This window comes from Hyla sarda, unplaced genomic scaffold (genome assembly GCF_029499605.1).
Source record: "Hyla sarda isolate aHylSar1 unplaced genomic scaffold, aHylSar1.hap1 scaffold_448, whole genome shotgun sequence".
In the NCBI taxonomy this organism is placed as follows: Eukaryota; Metazoa; Chordata; class Amphibia; order Anura; family Hylidae; genus Hyla; species Hyla sarda.
The window spans coordinates 154,551-171,511 of NW_026610461.1; the positions used below are offsets into that span (position 1 = coordinate 154,551).

General features: G+C 45.2%; 1 protein-coding gene and 2 non-coding genes across 3 annotated transcripts; 1 reads left to right on the forward strand and 2 right to left on the reverse strand.

Moving 5' to 3' along the window:
• Nucleotides 1–3,690: 3,690 nt before the first annotated feature.
• LOC130335126 (uncharacterized) lies at nt 3,691–11,185 on the forward strand. The gene is made up of 2 exons (XM_056553897.1): nt 3,691–5,182; nt 11,123–11,185. The coding sequence occupies exon 1, from the start codon at nt 4,169–4,171 to the stop codon at nt 5,096–5,098; it is 930 nt and encodes a 309-aa protein (XP_056409872.1). The 5' UTR covers nt 3,691–4,168; the 3' UTR covers nt 5,099–5,182; nt 11,123–11,185.
• A 1,280-nt stretch (nt 11,186–12,465) lies between these two features.
• On the reverse strand, nt 12,466–12,656 carry LOC130335218 (U2 spliceosomal RNA). Its single transcript, XR_008876884.1, has one exon. It is a non-coding gene; the product is annotated as a U2 spliceosomal RNA (small nuclear RNA).
• Nucleotides 12,657–14,750: 2,094 nt separating this feature from the next.
• LOC130335219 (U2 spliceosomal RNA) lies at nt 14,751–14,941 on the reverse strand. The gene has a single exon (XR_008876885.1). It is a non-coding gene; the product is annotated as a U2 spliceosomal RNA (small nuclear RNA).
• Nucleotides 14,942–16,961: the final 2,020 nt, after the last annotated feature.

Below are 16,961 nucleotides of genomic sequence, written 5' to 3' on the forward strand. Positions count from 1 at the left end.
GTTCCAATCTAGTATGAAGTTCCTCTGCCGCAATTTTAAATTGTGTCTCACTAGAGCAGTTACGTTTTATTCTACATAATTCGCCATAGGGAATATTATCCAGGACATGTCGTGGATGGCAGGAGGAGGCTAACAAAATGGAGTTAGAGGCTGTATCTTTTCTATAGGGGCGAATTTCTATGCCATCACTCCCACTAATCAACGAAATGTCCAAAAAATTAATTGTATTTTTATCAAAATGTGAGGTGAACCCCAAATTTAGGTTGTTATTCCCAATATACTTGACAAATTCCGAAAATAGTGTCTCTGTACCCCTCCAAATTATCAATAAATCGTCTATGTAGCGACTGATCCAGTGTATGTTATCATGATATGGATTTTTGTCACTGAAAATAAAAAGTTGCTCCCAGTGAAACATGTAGATATTTGCAAAAGACGGGGAATATTTGGCACCCATTGATGCTCCCCTGGTCTGCAGGTAGAAACCACCATCGAACACGAAGTAGTTGTGTTTAAGCAAAAACTCCGTGGCGATGGTGATAAATTCCCGCAGACCAGGGGAGTATGTGCTGAACTTTTCCATATGAATGGACAGGGCCTCGAGGCCTTTAGACCAGGGAATGCATGGATATAAGCCTATAACATCACACGTTGCCCATGACAACTGCTTATCCCACACGATTTTTTCTAAGATATTGATCACATGCTTAGTGTCTTGTATAAACGTGGGGGTGATTTTAGTCAGGGGTTGGAGATGGTGATCCACCCACTCTCCAAGGCGCTCACCCAGCGACCCAATGCCAGCAACTATTGGCCTAAGGGGAGGTGGAAATACACCTTTATGTACCTTGGGGAGTGAGTGGAACACTGGGGTAACTGGATTCTCTACAAACAGATATTCTTCCAGTTTTTTGTTAATTGCCCCCAGTGCTACACCCTCTTCCAATATTTTCTTAAGTTCCATTTGGTACGTTTTAGTAGGGTCATTTCTTAATTTACAGTAAGTTGATGTGTCTAATAACATATCCTCATTGAGTTTTTTGTATAACCCTGAATCCAGAACAATAATATTTCCACCTTTATCAGCATTACGAATTACGATAGATTTATTTTCAGATAATTCCTTCAATGCTATACGTTCATTTTTATTTAAATTGTCATAAGCATTATTCCGAGACACCTGTTCATTAAGTTTCACTAGGTCCCGCTCGACCAACTCCTGGAATCTATCCAGCGCCTCCGAACGGGAGGCAACAGGATAGAAACCAGGGCTGGCCGAGCGGTAGTTATTATTCCTACTATCATCGACAACTGCATTTTCTTTCTGCAAACAGGTAAGCTGTAATAATACATTTTGATCCTTGAAATCAGTAACATTAACATTAATTTCATCACCATCGTTCGCTACTGATCCTTCCACAACTGTACCTGAGGATTCTCCCTCCTCATGGCTCATAACCCCCTTGTGAAAATGTCTTTTGAGAGTGAGTCCTCTTGCCAATTTATTAACATCTAATATGGTATTAAAAAGTTCGAACTTACTTGTCGGCACAAAATTCAGTCCTTTACCAAGTACAGTAATTTGGTCAGCAGATAAGATGCATGCAGATAAGTTCATTACCGGATTTATCTCGGAACCAGTAGCGAGCGCAGGGGATATCTTCTTTCTTCTATGTTTGCGTCCAGCTCTCCTTGTTTTTGACCCTTTAAGCTGTCGGTCTGGCCCAGACGGTTTTTTGGAACAGCTCCAAGTTCTTTGGATGGTGCGGCGATCGATGTTAGTTTCTTTTTCTGTTGCTGTGCTGATGAGTATTGTGCACCTGTGTTTTCCTCTTGGGAACTTTCAGGGTCTGAAAAGCTCACTTTCCTTGCAGATCGGGACCTTGGATGATTTCTGCGTTTGGATCTGGATCGTGGTGTGCGTAAAATAGAACGCGGTGTGTCTGGATTGTCCCCTTTATTAAGATGCCACGAGAACACTTGATCTTTGTTGTAGTCCAGAATATCTCTTTGGAATTTACTTTTTTTAATGTCCTTTATGGAGTTTTCCACACTGTCTAGTTTCTCCAATGCTGCTTGTTCCACGCTGGCAAAATCCTTGTGCTCTTTGTACATAGCCAGCTGGGTCCTAAGGCCCTCCATTTCTTGCTGCATACTGGCTAATTCCAGGGATTCCTCCTCCACAATATATGTCATAAGTTTGGCTGAACATTCCAGCAATGCGGAGTCCCATTTGGTAATGAACCCCTGTGAGTATGTTTTTATGGGTCTTTTTTTCAGTCTGAGACCCCTTGGAACAATGTTCTTTTCTAAATATGTAGTGAGAGTTTTGTTATCCCACCAGGTCTTCGTCTCTTTAATCATGAGATTCTCCAACTGTCTTGTGATAGCAAGCATGTCAGGGGGAACCACGTTAACCGTGGTTGTAACAAAATCATTAAACACTGTTTGAGCTTTCGCATCTCTGCTCGGACCATATTTGTCCATATTACTCACATCAGCGGTTACAGGTTCCCCCAGTCCTAGCCTTGGCGTTTCCAAATTAGATTCAGCCATGTTAATCCACGCGGTGGGAGCACTCCAATGCGGGAACTGTTTGATGCAGATAGGGTCAGGCTGCTCACCACTCTCGTGTTTGCTGCGCTATCTCGTGCTGCGGACACCGGTACCGCTCCCGGCTTAGTAGAACTCTCACAGAAAAGAAAACGTCCGGCACTCGAGAAAATGCAGGTAAAACTTGTCAATGGCTTTATTCACACGCTTAGGCAGGACACAATCTGACGCGTTTCGCACCCTCAGGTGCTTAGTCGTAGATAGACATACACTCAATGAATTCAAATACTGTAACGTCTTGTACAACAAATAGGACATACAATATACACCAATACATCAATTGTAACACTAAATCCATTATATATGTAGCCACATGCATTGCGTGTAATTTGCAATATGTAGGATGCTCGGGGAATTCACTAAAAGTGAGGTTCAGGAAACATATTACGGATGCTAAAAGTAGTTTGACAAACATGTCCATGCTGTCACGTCACTTTAGAGAGTCCCATTCAGGAGACACTACCCATTTACGAGTATTGGGAGTAGAAAAAGTCACCTTAGGACCTAGGGGAGGCGACCTCAGAAAGAAATTATACAATAGAGAGGCACATTGGATGTTCCTCTTGGGAACAAGATTCCCGCAAGGATTAAATAAAAGATTGGATTTAATGTTAACGTGTGCATAAATGGAATAAGTAAATATGGTGGATGTATACAATTTATCATTAATCACGCAAGTTTAGTCCCCGGTCTAACTTACATTCTTCGTCTCTTGTGCACATATAATAAATTTTGAATTGTTGTAAATTATAGGGGGATGTTCACACGGCGTGATGCACATCATGCGGTTATCGATTTATATATAAAAATATCTCGGATTTGGATGTTTAGATATAGTTTAAAGTGCGTATTTCGGTAAATATGTACCTCTAAACCAATATGAATATCGGTACATATAATAAATTTTGAATTGTCGCAAATTATAGGGGGTTGTTCACATGGTGTGATATACACCATGCGGTTATCGATTTATATATAAAAATATCTCGGATTCTTATGTGTAGATATAGTTTAAATTGCTTATTGCGGTTAAATATGCACCCCCGAATCAATATGAATATCGGTAGTATTGGTAGATTAGCCTTTGGACTATTCAAGTTTGAAATTTGAATGTTACTTGTAATGTGAAATTTAAAGCCGCATTGATTTCATCCTGGTGTGAACTCTCTCCGAACGATTAAATGTGATCATGATTCCCAATGCCATGTTTTGTAACCAACTGTTTTTAATTAAGATTCATGTGGTCATGTGACCAAACTCATGTGTATTTTAACCTGCATTATTGAGTGTATGTCTATCTACGACTAAGCACCTGAGGGTGCGAAACGCGTCAGATTGTGTCCTGCCTAAGCGTGTGAATAAAGCCATTGACAAGTTTTACCTGCATTTTCTCGAGTGCCGGACGTTTTCTTTTCTGTGAGAGTTCTACTAAGCCGGGAGCGGTACCGGTGTCCGCAGCACGAGATAGCGCAGCAAACACGAGAGTGGTGAGCAGCCTGACCCTATCTGCATCAAACAGTTCCCGCATTGGAGTGCTCCCACCGCGTGGATTAACATGGCTGAATCTAATTTGGAAACGCCAAGGCTAGGACTGGGGGAACCTGTAACCGCTGATGTGAGTAATATGGACAAATATGGTCCGAGCAGAGATGCGAAAGCTCAAACAGTGTTTAATGATTTTGTTACAACCACGGTTAACGTGGTTCCCCCTGACATGCTTGCTATCACAAGACAGTTGGAGAATCTCATGATTAAAGAGACGAAGACCTGGTGGGATAACAAAACTCTCACTACATATTTAGAAAAGAACATTGTTCCAAGGGGTCTCAGACTGAAAAAAAGACCCATAAAAACATACTCACAGGGGTTCATTACCAAATGGGACTCCGCATTGCTGGAATGTTCAGCCAAACTTATGACATATATTGTGGAGGAGGAATCCCTGGAATTAGCCAGTATGCAGCAAGAAATGGAGGGCCTTAGGACCCAGCTGGCTATGTACAAAGAGCACAAGGATTTTGCCAGCGTGGAACAAGCAGCATTGGAGAAACTAGACAGTGTGGAAAACTCCATAATGGACATTAAAAAAAGTAAATTCCAAAGAGATATTCTGGACTACAACAAAGATCAAGTGTTCTCGTGGCATCTTAATAAAGGGGACAATCCAGACACACCGCGTTCTATTTTACGCACACCACGATCCAGATCCAAACGCAGAAATCATCCAAGGTCCCGATCTGCAAGGAAAGTGAGCTTTTCAGACCCTGAAAGTTCCCAAGAGGAAAACACAGGTGCACAATACTCATCAGCACAGCAACAGAAAAAGAAACTAACATCGATCGCCGCACCATCCAAAGAACTTGGAGCTGTTCCAAAAAACCGTCTGGGCCAGACCGACAGCTTAAAGGGTCAAAAACAAGGAGAGCTGGACGCAAACATAGAAGAAAGAAGATATCCCCTGCGCTCGCTACTGGTTCCGAGATAAATCCGGTAATGAACTTATCTGCATGCATCTTATCTGCTGACCAAATTACTGTACTTGGTAAAGGACTGAATTTTGTGCCGACAAGTAAGTTCGAACTTTTTAATACCATATTAGATGTTAATAAATTGGCAAGAGGACTCACTCTCAAAAGACATTTTCACAAGGGGGTTATGAGCCATGAGGAGGGAGAATCCTCAGGTACAGTTGTGGTAGGATCAGTAGCGAACGATGGTGATGAAATTAATGTTAATGTTACTGATTTCAAGGATCAAAATGTATTATTACAGCTTACCTGTTTGCAGAAAGAAAATGCAGTTGTCGATGATAGTAGGAATAATAACTACCGCTCGGCCAGCCCTGGTTTCTATCCTGTTGCCTCCCGTTCGGAGGCGCTGGATAGATTCCAGGAGTTGGTCGAGCGGGACCTAGTGAAACTTAATGAACAGGTGTCTCGGAATAATGCTTATGACAATTTAAATAAAAATGAACGTATAGCATTGAAGGAATTATCTGAAAATAAATCTATCGTAATTCGTAATGCTGATAAAGGTGGAAATATTATTGTTCTGGATTCAGGGTTATACAAAAAACTCAATGAGGATATGTTATTAGACACATCAACTTACTGTAAATTAAGAAATGACCCTACTAAAACGTACCAAATGGAACTTAAGAAAATATTGGAAGAGGGTGTAGCACTGGGGGCAATTAACAAAAAACTGGAAGAATATCTGTTTGTAGAGAATCCAGTTACCCCAGTGTTCCACTCACTCCCCAAGGTACATAAAGGTGTATTTCCACCTCCCCTTAGGCCAATAGTTGCTGGCATTGGGTCGCTGGGTGAGCGCCTTGGAGAGTGGGTGGATCACCATCTCCAACCCCTGACTAAAATCACCCCCACGTTTATACAAGACACTAAGCATGTGATCAATATCTTAGAAAAAATCGTGTGGGATAAGCAGTTGTCATGGGCAACGTGTGATGTTATAGGCTTATATCCATGCATTCCCTGGTCTAAAGGCCTCGAGGCCCTGTCCATTCATATGGAAAAGTTCAGCACATACTCCCCTGGTCTGCGGGAATTTATCACCATCGCCACGGAGTTTTTGCTTAAACACAACTACTTCGTGTTCGATGGTGGTTTCTACCTGCAGACCAGGGGAGCATCAATGGGTGCCAAATATTCCCCGTCTTTTGCAAATATCTACATGTTTCACTGGGAGCAACTTTTTATTTTCAGTGACAAAAATCCATATCATGATAACATACACTGGATCAGTCGCTACATAGACGATTTATTGATAATTTGGAGGGGTACAGAGACACTATTTTCGGAATTTGTCAAGTATATTGGGAATAACAACCTAAATTTGGGGTTCACCTCACATTTTGATAAAAATACAATTAATTTTTTGGACATTTCGTTGATTAGTGGGAGTGATGGCATAGAAATTCGCCCCTATAGAAAAGATACAGCCTCTAACTCCATTTTGTTAGCCTCCTCCTGCCATCCACGACATGTCCTGGATAATATTCCCTATGGCGAATTATGTAGAATAAAACGTAACTGCTCTAGTGAGACACAATTTAAAATTGCGGCAGAGGAACTTCATACTAGATTGGAACAGAGGGGTTATAGTGAAAAAATATTAAAAAAAGCAGAAATAAGAATAGAAGGACGGGGACGCGAGGAACTAGTATCCTATTCTAGCAGGCATCAGAATAGAAGGGACTCACATAAGGTTGGAGACAAATCAGCCAAAAATATAATCGAAAATGAAAATGTAAATTCGAGTAAAGATAGACCACCATTTTTCGTGACCTCATACAGCACCCAATTTGGGCAGATTAAGAAAATAATAAATAGATATATTCCGGTATTAGAAACAGACCCAATATTAAGAGACTTATTATCAGAAGGTATTTCTATTGTGTCTAGGAGAGGCCCCACTATTGGAACCAGAGTCTCACCCAGTCTATTTATTAGTCAAAAGGAAAATGTAAAGGATCGGGACTGGTTGAGGAACATAGGTGTTACGCCTAGCGCTCCGGGTCCCCGCTCCTCCCCGGAGCGCGTACGGCGTCTCTCTCTCCGCAGCGCCCCGGTCGGTCCCGCTGACCGGGAGCGCTGCCCTGTCATGGCCGTTGGGGATGCGATTCGCACAGCGGGACGCGCCCGCTCGCGAATCGCATCCCAGGTCACTTACCCGTTCCCGTCTCCTGCTGTCATGTGCTGGCGCGCGCGGCTCCGCTCTCTAGGGCGCGCGCGCGCCAGCTCCCTGAGATTTAAAGGGCCAGTGCACCAATGATTGGTGCCTGGCCCAATTAGCTTATTGTGTTCACCTGTGCACTTCCCTATATCTAGTCACTTCCCTTGCACTCCCTTGCCGGATCTTGTTGCCTTAGTGCCTAGTGAAAGCGTTCCCTAGTCTGTTCCTAGTCCGTGTTCCTGACCTCCTGCCGTTGCCCCTGACTACGATCCTTGCCGCCTGCCCCCGACCTTCTGCTACGTCCGACCTTGCTTCTGCCTACTCCATTGTACCGCGCCTATCTTCAGCATCTTCAGCAGCCAGAGAGGTAAGCCGTTGCTAGTGGATACGACCTGGTCACTACCGCCGCAGCAAGACCATCCCGCTTTGCGGCGGGCTCTGGTGAAAACCTGTAGTGGCTTAGAACCGGTCCACTAGCGCGGTCCTCGCCATCCCTCTCTGGCACAGGGGATCCACTACCTGCCAGCCGGCATCGTGACAGTAGATCCGGCCATGGATCCCGCTGAAGTTCCTCTGTCAGTGGTCGCTGACCTCACCACGGTGGCCGCCCAGCAAGCCCGACTGATCGCCCTTCTAACCCGTCAGCTGTCGGAAATGTCCACCATTTCGCACCAACTTCAGTCGCAACTTCTCCAGCAATCTTCTCCTCCGCCAGCTCCTGCACCTCCTCCGCAGCGAGTGGCCACTCCTAGCCTCTGCCTGTCCTTGCCGGACAAATTTGATGGGGACTCTAAGTATTGCCGTGGCTTTCTTTCGCAATGTTCCCAGCACTTGGAGATGATGTCGGACCAGTTTCCTACTGAGAGGTCTATGGTGGCTTTCGTAGTCAGCCTTCTGTCTGGAAAAGCCCTGTCATGGGCCGCACCGCTCTGGGACCGCAATGACCCCCGTCACTGCCTCTGTACACTCCTTCTTCTCGGAAATTCGAAGTGTCTTTGAGGAACCTGCCCGAGCTTCTTCAGCCGAGATTGCCCTGCTGAACCTGGCCCAGGGTGTTTCTTCCGTTGGCGAGTACGCCATTCAGTTCCGTGCTCTTGCTTACGAGTTGTCCTGGAATAGTGAGGTTCTCTGCGCGACCTTTAAAAAAGGCCTATCCAGCAACATTAAAGATGTTCTGGCCGCACGAGAGACTCCTGCTGACCTACATGAACTCATTCATCTTGCCACTCGCATTGACATGCGTTCTTCCGGATGGCGTCTGGAGCTTCGCCTGGATATGGACTTTGTTCGCACGAAGCGTTTTTTCTCCCCGGCTCCTCTCTCCTCTGGTCCTCTGCAATCTGTTCCTGTGCTTCCCGCCGCGGAGGCTATGCAAGTTGACCGGTCTCGCTTGACACCTCAAGAGAGGACACGATGCCGTATGGAGAACCTCTGCCTGTACTGTGCTAGTACCGAACACTTCCTAAGAGATTGTCCTATCCGTCCTCCCCGCCAGGAAAGACGTACGCTGACTCCGCACAAAGGTGAGACAGTCCTTGATGTCTACTCTGCTTCTCCACGTCTTACTGTGCCTGTGCGGATGTCTGCCTCTGCCTTCTCCTTCTCTACAGTGGCCTTCTTGGATTCCGGATCTGCAGGAAAAATTTTTTTGGCCTCTCTCATCAACAGGTTCTACGTTCCTGTGACCAGTCTCGCCAGACCCCTCTACATCTATTGTTTTTACAATAAAAGATTGGACTGTCTCGTTCGTTTCCACACAGAACCCCTCCTAATTTGCATCGGACCTCATCACGGAAAAATTGAATTTTTTTTCCTCAGGTTCTTTGGCCCCAAGAAGAGGGGGAGACCTAAGGGGGGGGGTACTGTTACGCCTAGCGCTCCGGGTCCCCGCTCCTCCCCGGAGCGCGTACGGCGTCTCTCTCTCCGCAGCGCCCCGGTCGGTCCCGCTGACCGGGAGCGCTGCCCTGTCATGGCCGTTGGGGATGCGATTCGCACAGCGGGACGCGCCCGCTCGCGAATCGCATCCCAGGTCACTTACCCGTTCCCGTCTCCTGCTGTCATGTGCTGGCGCGCGCGGCTCCGCTCTCTAGGGCGCGCGCGCGCCAGCTCCCTGAGATTTAAAGGGCCAGTGCACCAATGATTGGTGCCTGGCCCAATTAGCTTATTGTGTTCACCTGTGCACTTCCCTATATCTAGTCACTTCCCTTGCACTCCCTTGCCGGATCTTGTTGCCTTAGTGCCTAGTGAAAGCGTTCCCTAGTCTGTTCCTAGTCCGTGTTCCTGACCTCCTGCCGTTGCCCCTGACTACGATCCTTGCCGCCTGCCCCCGACCTTCTGCTACGTCCGACCTTGCTTCTGCCTACTCCATTGTACCGCGCCTATCTTCAGCATCTTCAGCAGCCAGAGAGGTAAGCCGTTGCTAGTGGATACGACCTGGTCACTACCCGCCGCAGCAAGACCATCCCGCTTTGCGGCGGGCTCTGGTGAAAACCTGTAGTGGCTTAGAACCGGTCCACTAGCGCGGTCCTCGCCATCCCTCTCTGGCACAGGGGATCCACTACCTGCCAGCCGGCATCGTGACAATAGGTAATCGCAAATGTGGTCATACCAGATGCATTACATGTACACATATGGTGAATTCAAATACTGTAACGTCTTGTACAACAAATAGGACATACAATATACACCAATACATCAATTGTAACACTAAATCCATTATATATGTAGCCACATGCATTGCGTGTAATTTGCAATATGTAGGATGCTCGGGGAATTCACTAAAAGTGAGGTTCAGGAAACATATTACGGATGCTAAAAGTAGTTTGACAAACATGTCCATGCTGTCACGTCACTTTAGAGAGTCCCATTCAGGAGACACTACCCATTTACGAGTATTGGGAGTAGAAAAAGTCACCTTAGGACCTAGGGGAGGCGACCTCAGAAAGAAATTATACAATAGAGAGGCACATTGGATGTTCCTCTTGGGAACAAGATTCCCGCAAGGATTAAATAAAAGATTGGATTTAATGTTAACGTGTGCATAAATGGAATAAGTAAATATGGTGGATGTATACAATTTATCATTAATCACGCAAGTTTAGTCCCCGGTCTAACTTACATTCTTCGTCTCTTGTGCACATATAATAAATTTTGAATTGTTGTAAATTATAGGGGGATGTTCACACGGCGTGATGCACATCATGCGGTTATCGATTTATATATAAAAATATCTCGGATTTGGATGTTTAGATATAGTTTAAAGTGCGTATTTCGGTAAATATGTACCTCTAAACCAATATGAATATCGGTACATATAATAAATTTTGAATTGTCGCAAATTATAGGGGGTTGTTCACATGGTGTGATATACACCATGCGGTTATCGATTTATATATAAAAATATCTCGGATTCTTATGTGTAGATATAGTTTAAATTGCTTATTGCGGTTAAATATGCACCCCCGAATCAATATGAATATCGGTAGTATTGGTAGATTAGCCTTTGGACTATTCAAGTTTGAAATTTGAATGTTACTTGTAATGTGAAATTTAAAGCCGCATTGATTTCATCCTGGTGTGAACTCTCTCCGAACGATTAAATGTGATCATGATTCCCAATGCCATGTTTTGTAACCAACTGTTTTTAATTAAGATTCATGTGGTCATGTGACCAAACTCATGTGTATTTTAACCTGCATTATTGAGTGTATGTCTATCTACGACTAAGCACCTGAGGGTGCGAAACGCGTCAGATTGTGTCCTGCCTAAGCGTGTGAATAAAGCCATTGACAAGTTTTACCTGCATTTTCTCGAGTGCCGGACGTTTTCTTTTCTGTGAGAGTTCTACTAAGCCGGGAGCGGTACCGGTGTCCGCAGCACGAGATAGCGCAGCAAACACGAGAGTGGTGAGCAGCCTGACCCTATCTGCATCATATATATATATATATATATATATATATATATATATATATATATATATATTTCTCCGCCGAAATCACTTTTAAACCCATTTCCACCTTTTTTTCCCTTCTCTTCCTCTTACTTTTTTTTCACGTTTTTTTACGTTTTTCTCCTTTTCGCCTCTTTTCTGGGCGTATTATTCTTCTTTTTCTTCTTTTTTTTCGTCTAATGCATACCCCATCAGTGCAGCAATGCTTATTCAATACCGCCAGCAGATGGAGACACTGGGGGATAATTTTCTAAGGATTTATACTGATTTTTCCTGTCTGAATTTGTCGCACAGAAAGTTGCAGGCCAAATATGTGTGACATTTCTGCGACTTTAGCTTCTAGAGCATTTTTACAACATTATACATAGGTGCTGAATACATAAAAAGCGACTGTTCAGCGACAGACAAGTCGCATCGGCTGAAAGTAGGCCAGAATGTCAGTCCATGTTGGAGCAGGTTTAGATACAGTCTAAAGCATAGATCTCAAAGTCTGTGCACAGAATTTAGCAAGGGCCTCGCACCTTCTGATGCATCAGGTAGGTGCACAATAGCATAGCCTAACCCTCTGTACTTTGGTCTATATTGATGCGGGACATAGACAGCCAGCTGATGACCAATCCATTAGTGCAATGGATGGCTGGAAGCATTTGTCTTTGCCTTTGCAATACCACAGAAGCAATGCATGGTCAATGTACAGCAATGACACACCTGTGTGAACAGCCAGGAGACCCCCCCCCCCCCCCCCATGTTATGTTACATAGTTACATAGTTAGTACGGTCGAAAAAAGACATATGTCCATCACGTTCAACCAGGGAATTAAGGGGTAGGGGTGTGGCGCGATATTGGGGAAGGGATGAGATTTTATATTTCTTCATAAGCATTAATCTTATTTTGTCAATTAGGAACATTCAGCACCCACCCGCTATCAAGGCAGCTGCCTATCATGTCATGCCCTACCTGCACAGGTGTGCTGGCTACTCAAATGATCCAATTAAGGAGGCCATTTAGTCAGCAGCAGCAGAAGTCCTGTGCCTGGACGCTCCAACAGGGGCCAGACACAAGCAGAAGCAGAAGCAGCAGAAGCAGCAGCAGCACCACCTTTTGTTTTTTGGCTGCAGCAGCAGCAAGGCCCACAGGGCTGGCTAGCTGGCTAGCCAGCAAGCAGGTAGCAATGAAAGTAGGAATCTTTCTTTTTAACCCTGTAAGGGGGTGGTGCACTGTACCCGAAGATACTGCCATATCGGGTCAATGCATAGGGCGACGGAAGCAAGCTTCGAAATCGGCCCCCGTTCTCAAAAATCCATTTAATATATGGTCCCCAGATAGGGGACGTATCAGATATTAAACTGATAAGAACAGATACTACACTTGATCTTAGCCAAAAGGCCGAGAAGCGATAACCGTGAAAGGGGCGGGCCCAACAAGGTCCCCTTCATGGGCACTATCACTGCTTGCTGTCAGGGAGGCTGCCAGACAATTTTCCATGCACACTCTGGGCTGGGGGGCAGTCAACCACCAGTACACACAGCAGAACCTAAACCCATACCATTATTGCTAAGCAGCAAGACAGGGGCCCATTGCACTCCCACGGGGCCTTTTTAAATGCAATCCATAACCCGGATTTGCCAGGAACCCTTCTTACTCCTCCTACTTGCATGTGACACTGGGCTTAGGATCTGCATAGGAAACACACACACAAGCACACACCTACCTTTGTTGCCTGCAGATGCCTCCTTGGCTGTCCCCAAACGGTATCAAACCAACACCCACGGGAAGCTGTAAGCATAGAGGACATGCCTGCACCCCATTGGACTTACCTGTGTGGGTTAAATCCGGGTTATTTGACAACCTATGGCGGTGATGGTTCTGCTCAGGCAGAGCAGTGCTGATGCTCCTCATAAAGCTGTCGCTGCTGTGAAGGTTCTAGGTGACATCACAAATCCCTATGGTTACATACACAACAAAGCTGGGTTGTTGTTGTTTACACTCTGCAAGGCCTGTGGAAGTGAGTGACATCATAGCACTGTAGTTCTGAGGGTTCAAGATGGATGCAACAATCTCCTGTTGCTTCTATGAAGGCCGTAATAGACGACATCACCAAACAGCTCCATAGTCACATACACAGCAAAGGAGAGATGTTGTTTACACCTAGTGATGTCAGTGGTATTGAGTGACATCACAGCACAGTGCTAAGGCTCCTGGGCCTGGACACAGCAGCGGCTGCAATATCTCAACGGAGAATACGTTTATATCTATGTGTGTGTGTGCGCATATATATATATATATATATATATATATATATATATATATATATTTCTCCGCCGAAATCACTTTTAAACCCATTTCCACCTTTTTTTCCCTTCTCTTCCTCTTACTTTTTTTTCACGTTTTTTTACGTTTTTCTCCTTTTCGCCTCTTTTCTGGGCGTATTATTCTTCTTTTTCTTCTTTTTTTTCGTCTAATGCATACCCCATCAGTGCAGCAATGCTTATTCAATACCGCCAGCAGATGGAGACACTGGGGGATAATTTTCTAAGGATTTATACTGATTTTTCCTGTCTGAATTTGTCGCACAGAAAGTTGCAGGCCAAATATGTGTGACATTTCTGCGACTTTAGCTTCTAGAGCATTTTTACAACATTATACATAGGTGCTGAATACATAAAAAGCGACTGTTCAGCGACAGACAAGTCGCATCGGCTGAAAGTAGGCCAGAATGTCAGTCCATGTTGGAGCAGGTTTAGATACAGTCTAAAGCATAGATCTCAAAGTCTGTGCACAGAATTTAGCAAGGGCCTCGCACCTTCTGATGCATCAGGTAGGTGCACAATAGCATAGCCTAACCCTCTGTACTTTGGTCTATATTGATGCGGGACATAGACAGCCAGCTGATGACCAATCCATTAGTGCAATGGATGGCTGGAAGCATTTGTCTTTGCCTTTGCAATACCACAGAAGCAATGCATGGTCAATGTACAGCAATGACACACCTGTGTGAACAGCCAGGAGACCCCCCCCCCCCCCCCCCCATGTTATGTTACATAGTTACATAGTTAGTACGGTCGAAAAAAGACATATGTCCATCACATTCAACCAGGGAATTAAGGGGTAGGGGTGTGGCGCGATATTGGGGAAGGGATGAGATTTTATATTTCTTCATAAGCATTAATCTTATTTTGTCAATTAGGAACATTCAGCACCCACCCGCTATCAAGGCAGCTGCCTATCATGTCATGCCCTACCTGCACAGGTGTGCTGGCTACTCAAATGATCCAATTAAGGAGGCCATTTAGTCAGCAGCAGCAGAAGTCCTGTGCCTGGACGCTCCAACAGGGGCCAGACACAAGCAGAAGCAGAAGCAGCAGAAGCAGCAGCAGCACCACCTTTTGTTTTTTGGCTGCAGCAGCAGCAAGGCCCACAGGGCTGGCTAGCTGGCTAGCCAGCAAGCAGGTAGCAATGAAAGTAGGAATCTTTCTTTTTAACCCTGTAAGGGGGTGGTGCACTGTACCCGAAGATACTGCCATATCGGGTCAATGCATAGGGCGACGGAAGCAAGCTTCGAAATCGGCCCCCGTTCTCAAAAATCCATTTAATATATGGTCCCCAGATAGGGGACGTATCAGATATTAAACTGATAAGAACAGATACTACACTTGATCTTAGCCAAAAGGCCGAGAAGCGATAACCGTGAAAGGGGCGGGCCCAACAAGGTCCCCTTCATGGGCACTATCACTGCTTGCTGTCAGGGAGGCTGCCAGACAATTTTCCATGCACACTCTGGGCTGGGGGGCAGTCAACCACCAGTACACACAGCAGAACCTAAACCCATACCATTATTGCTAAGCAGCAAGACAGGGGCCCATTGCACTCCCACGGGGCCTTTTTAAATGCAATCCATAACCCGGATTTGCCAGGAACCCTTCTTACTCCTCCTACTTGCATGTGACACTGGGCTTAGGATCTGCATAGGAAACACACACACAAGCACACACCTACCTTTGTTGCCTGCAGATGCCTCCTTGGCTGTCCCCAAACGGTATCAAACCAACACCCACGGGAAGCTGTAAGCATAGAGGACATGCCTGCACCCCATTGGACTTACCTGTGTGGGTTAAATCCGGGTTATTTGACAACCTATGGCGGTGATGGTTCTGCTCAGGCAGAGCAGTGCTGATGCTCCTCATAAAGCTGTCGCTGCTGAAGGTTCTAGGTGACATCACAAATCCCTTTGGTTACATACACAACAAAGCTGGGTTGTTGTTGTTTACACTCTGCAAGGCCTGTGGAAGTGAGTGACATCATAGCACTGTAGTTCTGAGGGTTCAAGATGGATGCAACAATCTCCTGTTGCTTCTATGAAGGCCGTAATAGACGACATCACCAAACAGCTCCATAGTCACATACACAGCAAAGGAGAGATGTTGTTTACACCTAGTGATGTCAGTGGTATTGAGTGACATCACAGCACAGTGCTAAGGCTCCTGGGCCTGGACACAGCAGCGGCTGCAATATCTCAACGGAGAATACGTTTATATCTATGTGTGTGTGTGCGCATATATATATATATATATATATATATATATATATATATTTCTCCGCCGAAATCACTTTTAAACCCATTTCCACCTTTTTTTCCCTTCTCTTCCTCTTACTTTTTTTTCACGTTTTTTTACGTTTTTCTCCTTTTCGCCTCTTTTCTGGGCGTATTATTCTTCTTTTTCTTCTTTTTTTTCGTCTAATGCATACCCCATCAGTGCAGCAATGCTTATTCAATACCGCCAGCAGATGGAGACACTGGGGGATAATTTTCTAAGGATTTATACTGATTTTTCCTGTCTGAATTTGTCGCACAGAAAGTTGCAGGCCAAATATGTGTGACATTTCTGCGACTTTAGCTTCTAGAGCATTTTTACAACATTATACATAGGTGCTGAATACATAAAAAGCGACTGTTCAGCGACAGACAAGTCGCATCGGCTGAAAGTAGGCCAGAATGTCAGTCCATGTTGGAGCAGGTTTAGATACAGTCTAAAGCATAGATCTCAAAGTCTGTGCACAGAATTTAGCAAGGGCCTCGCACCTTCTGATGCATCAGGTAGGTGCACAATAGCATAGCCTAACCCTCTGTACTTTGGTCTATATTGATGCGGGACATAGACAGCCAGCTGATGACCAATCCATTAGTGCAATGGATGGCTGGAAGCATTTGTCTTTGCCTTTGCAATACCACAGAAGCAATGCATGGTCAATGTACAGCAATGACACACCTGTGTGAACAGCCAGGAGACCCCCCCCCCCCCCCCATGTTATGTTACATAGTTACATAGTTAGTACGGTCGAAAAAAGACATATGTCCATCACGTTCAACCAGGGAATTAAGGGGTAGGGGTGTGGCGCGATATTGGGGAAGGGATGAGATTTTATATTTCTTCATAAGCATTAATCTTATTTTGTCAATTAGGAACATTCAGCACCCACCCGCTATCAAGGCAGCTGCCTATCATGTCATGCCCTACCTGCACAGGTGTGCTGGCTACTCAAATGATCCAATTAAGGAGGCGATTTAGTCAGCAGCAGCAGAAGTCCTGTGCCTGGACGCTCCAACAGGGGCCAGACACAAGCAGAAGCAGAAGCAGCAGAAGCAGCAGCAGCACCACCTTTTGTTTTTTGGCTGCAGCAGCAGCAAGGCCCACAGGGCTGGCT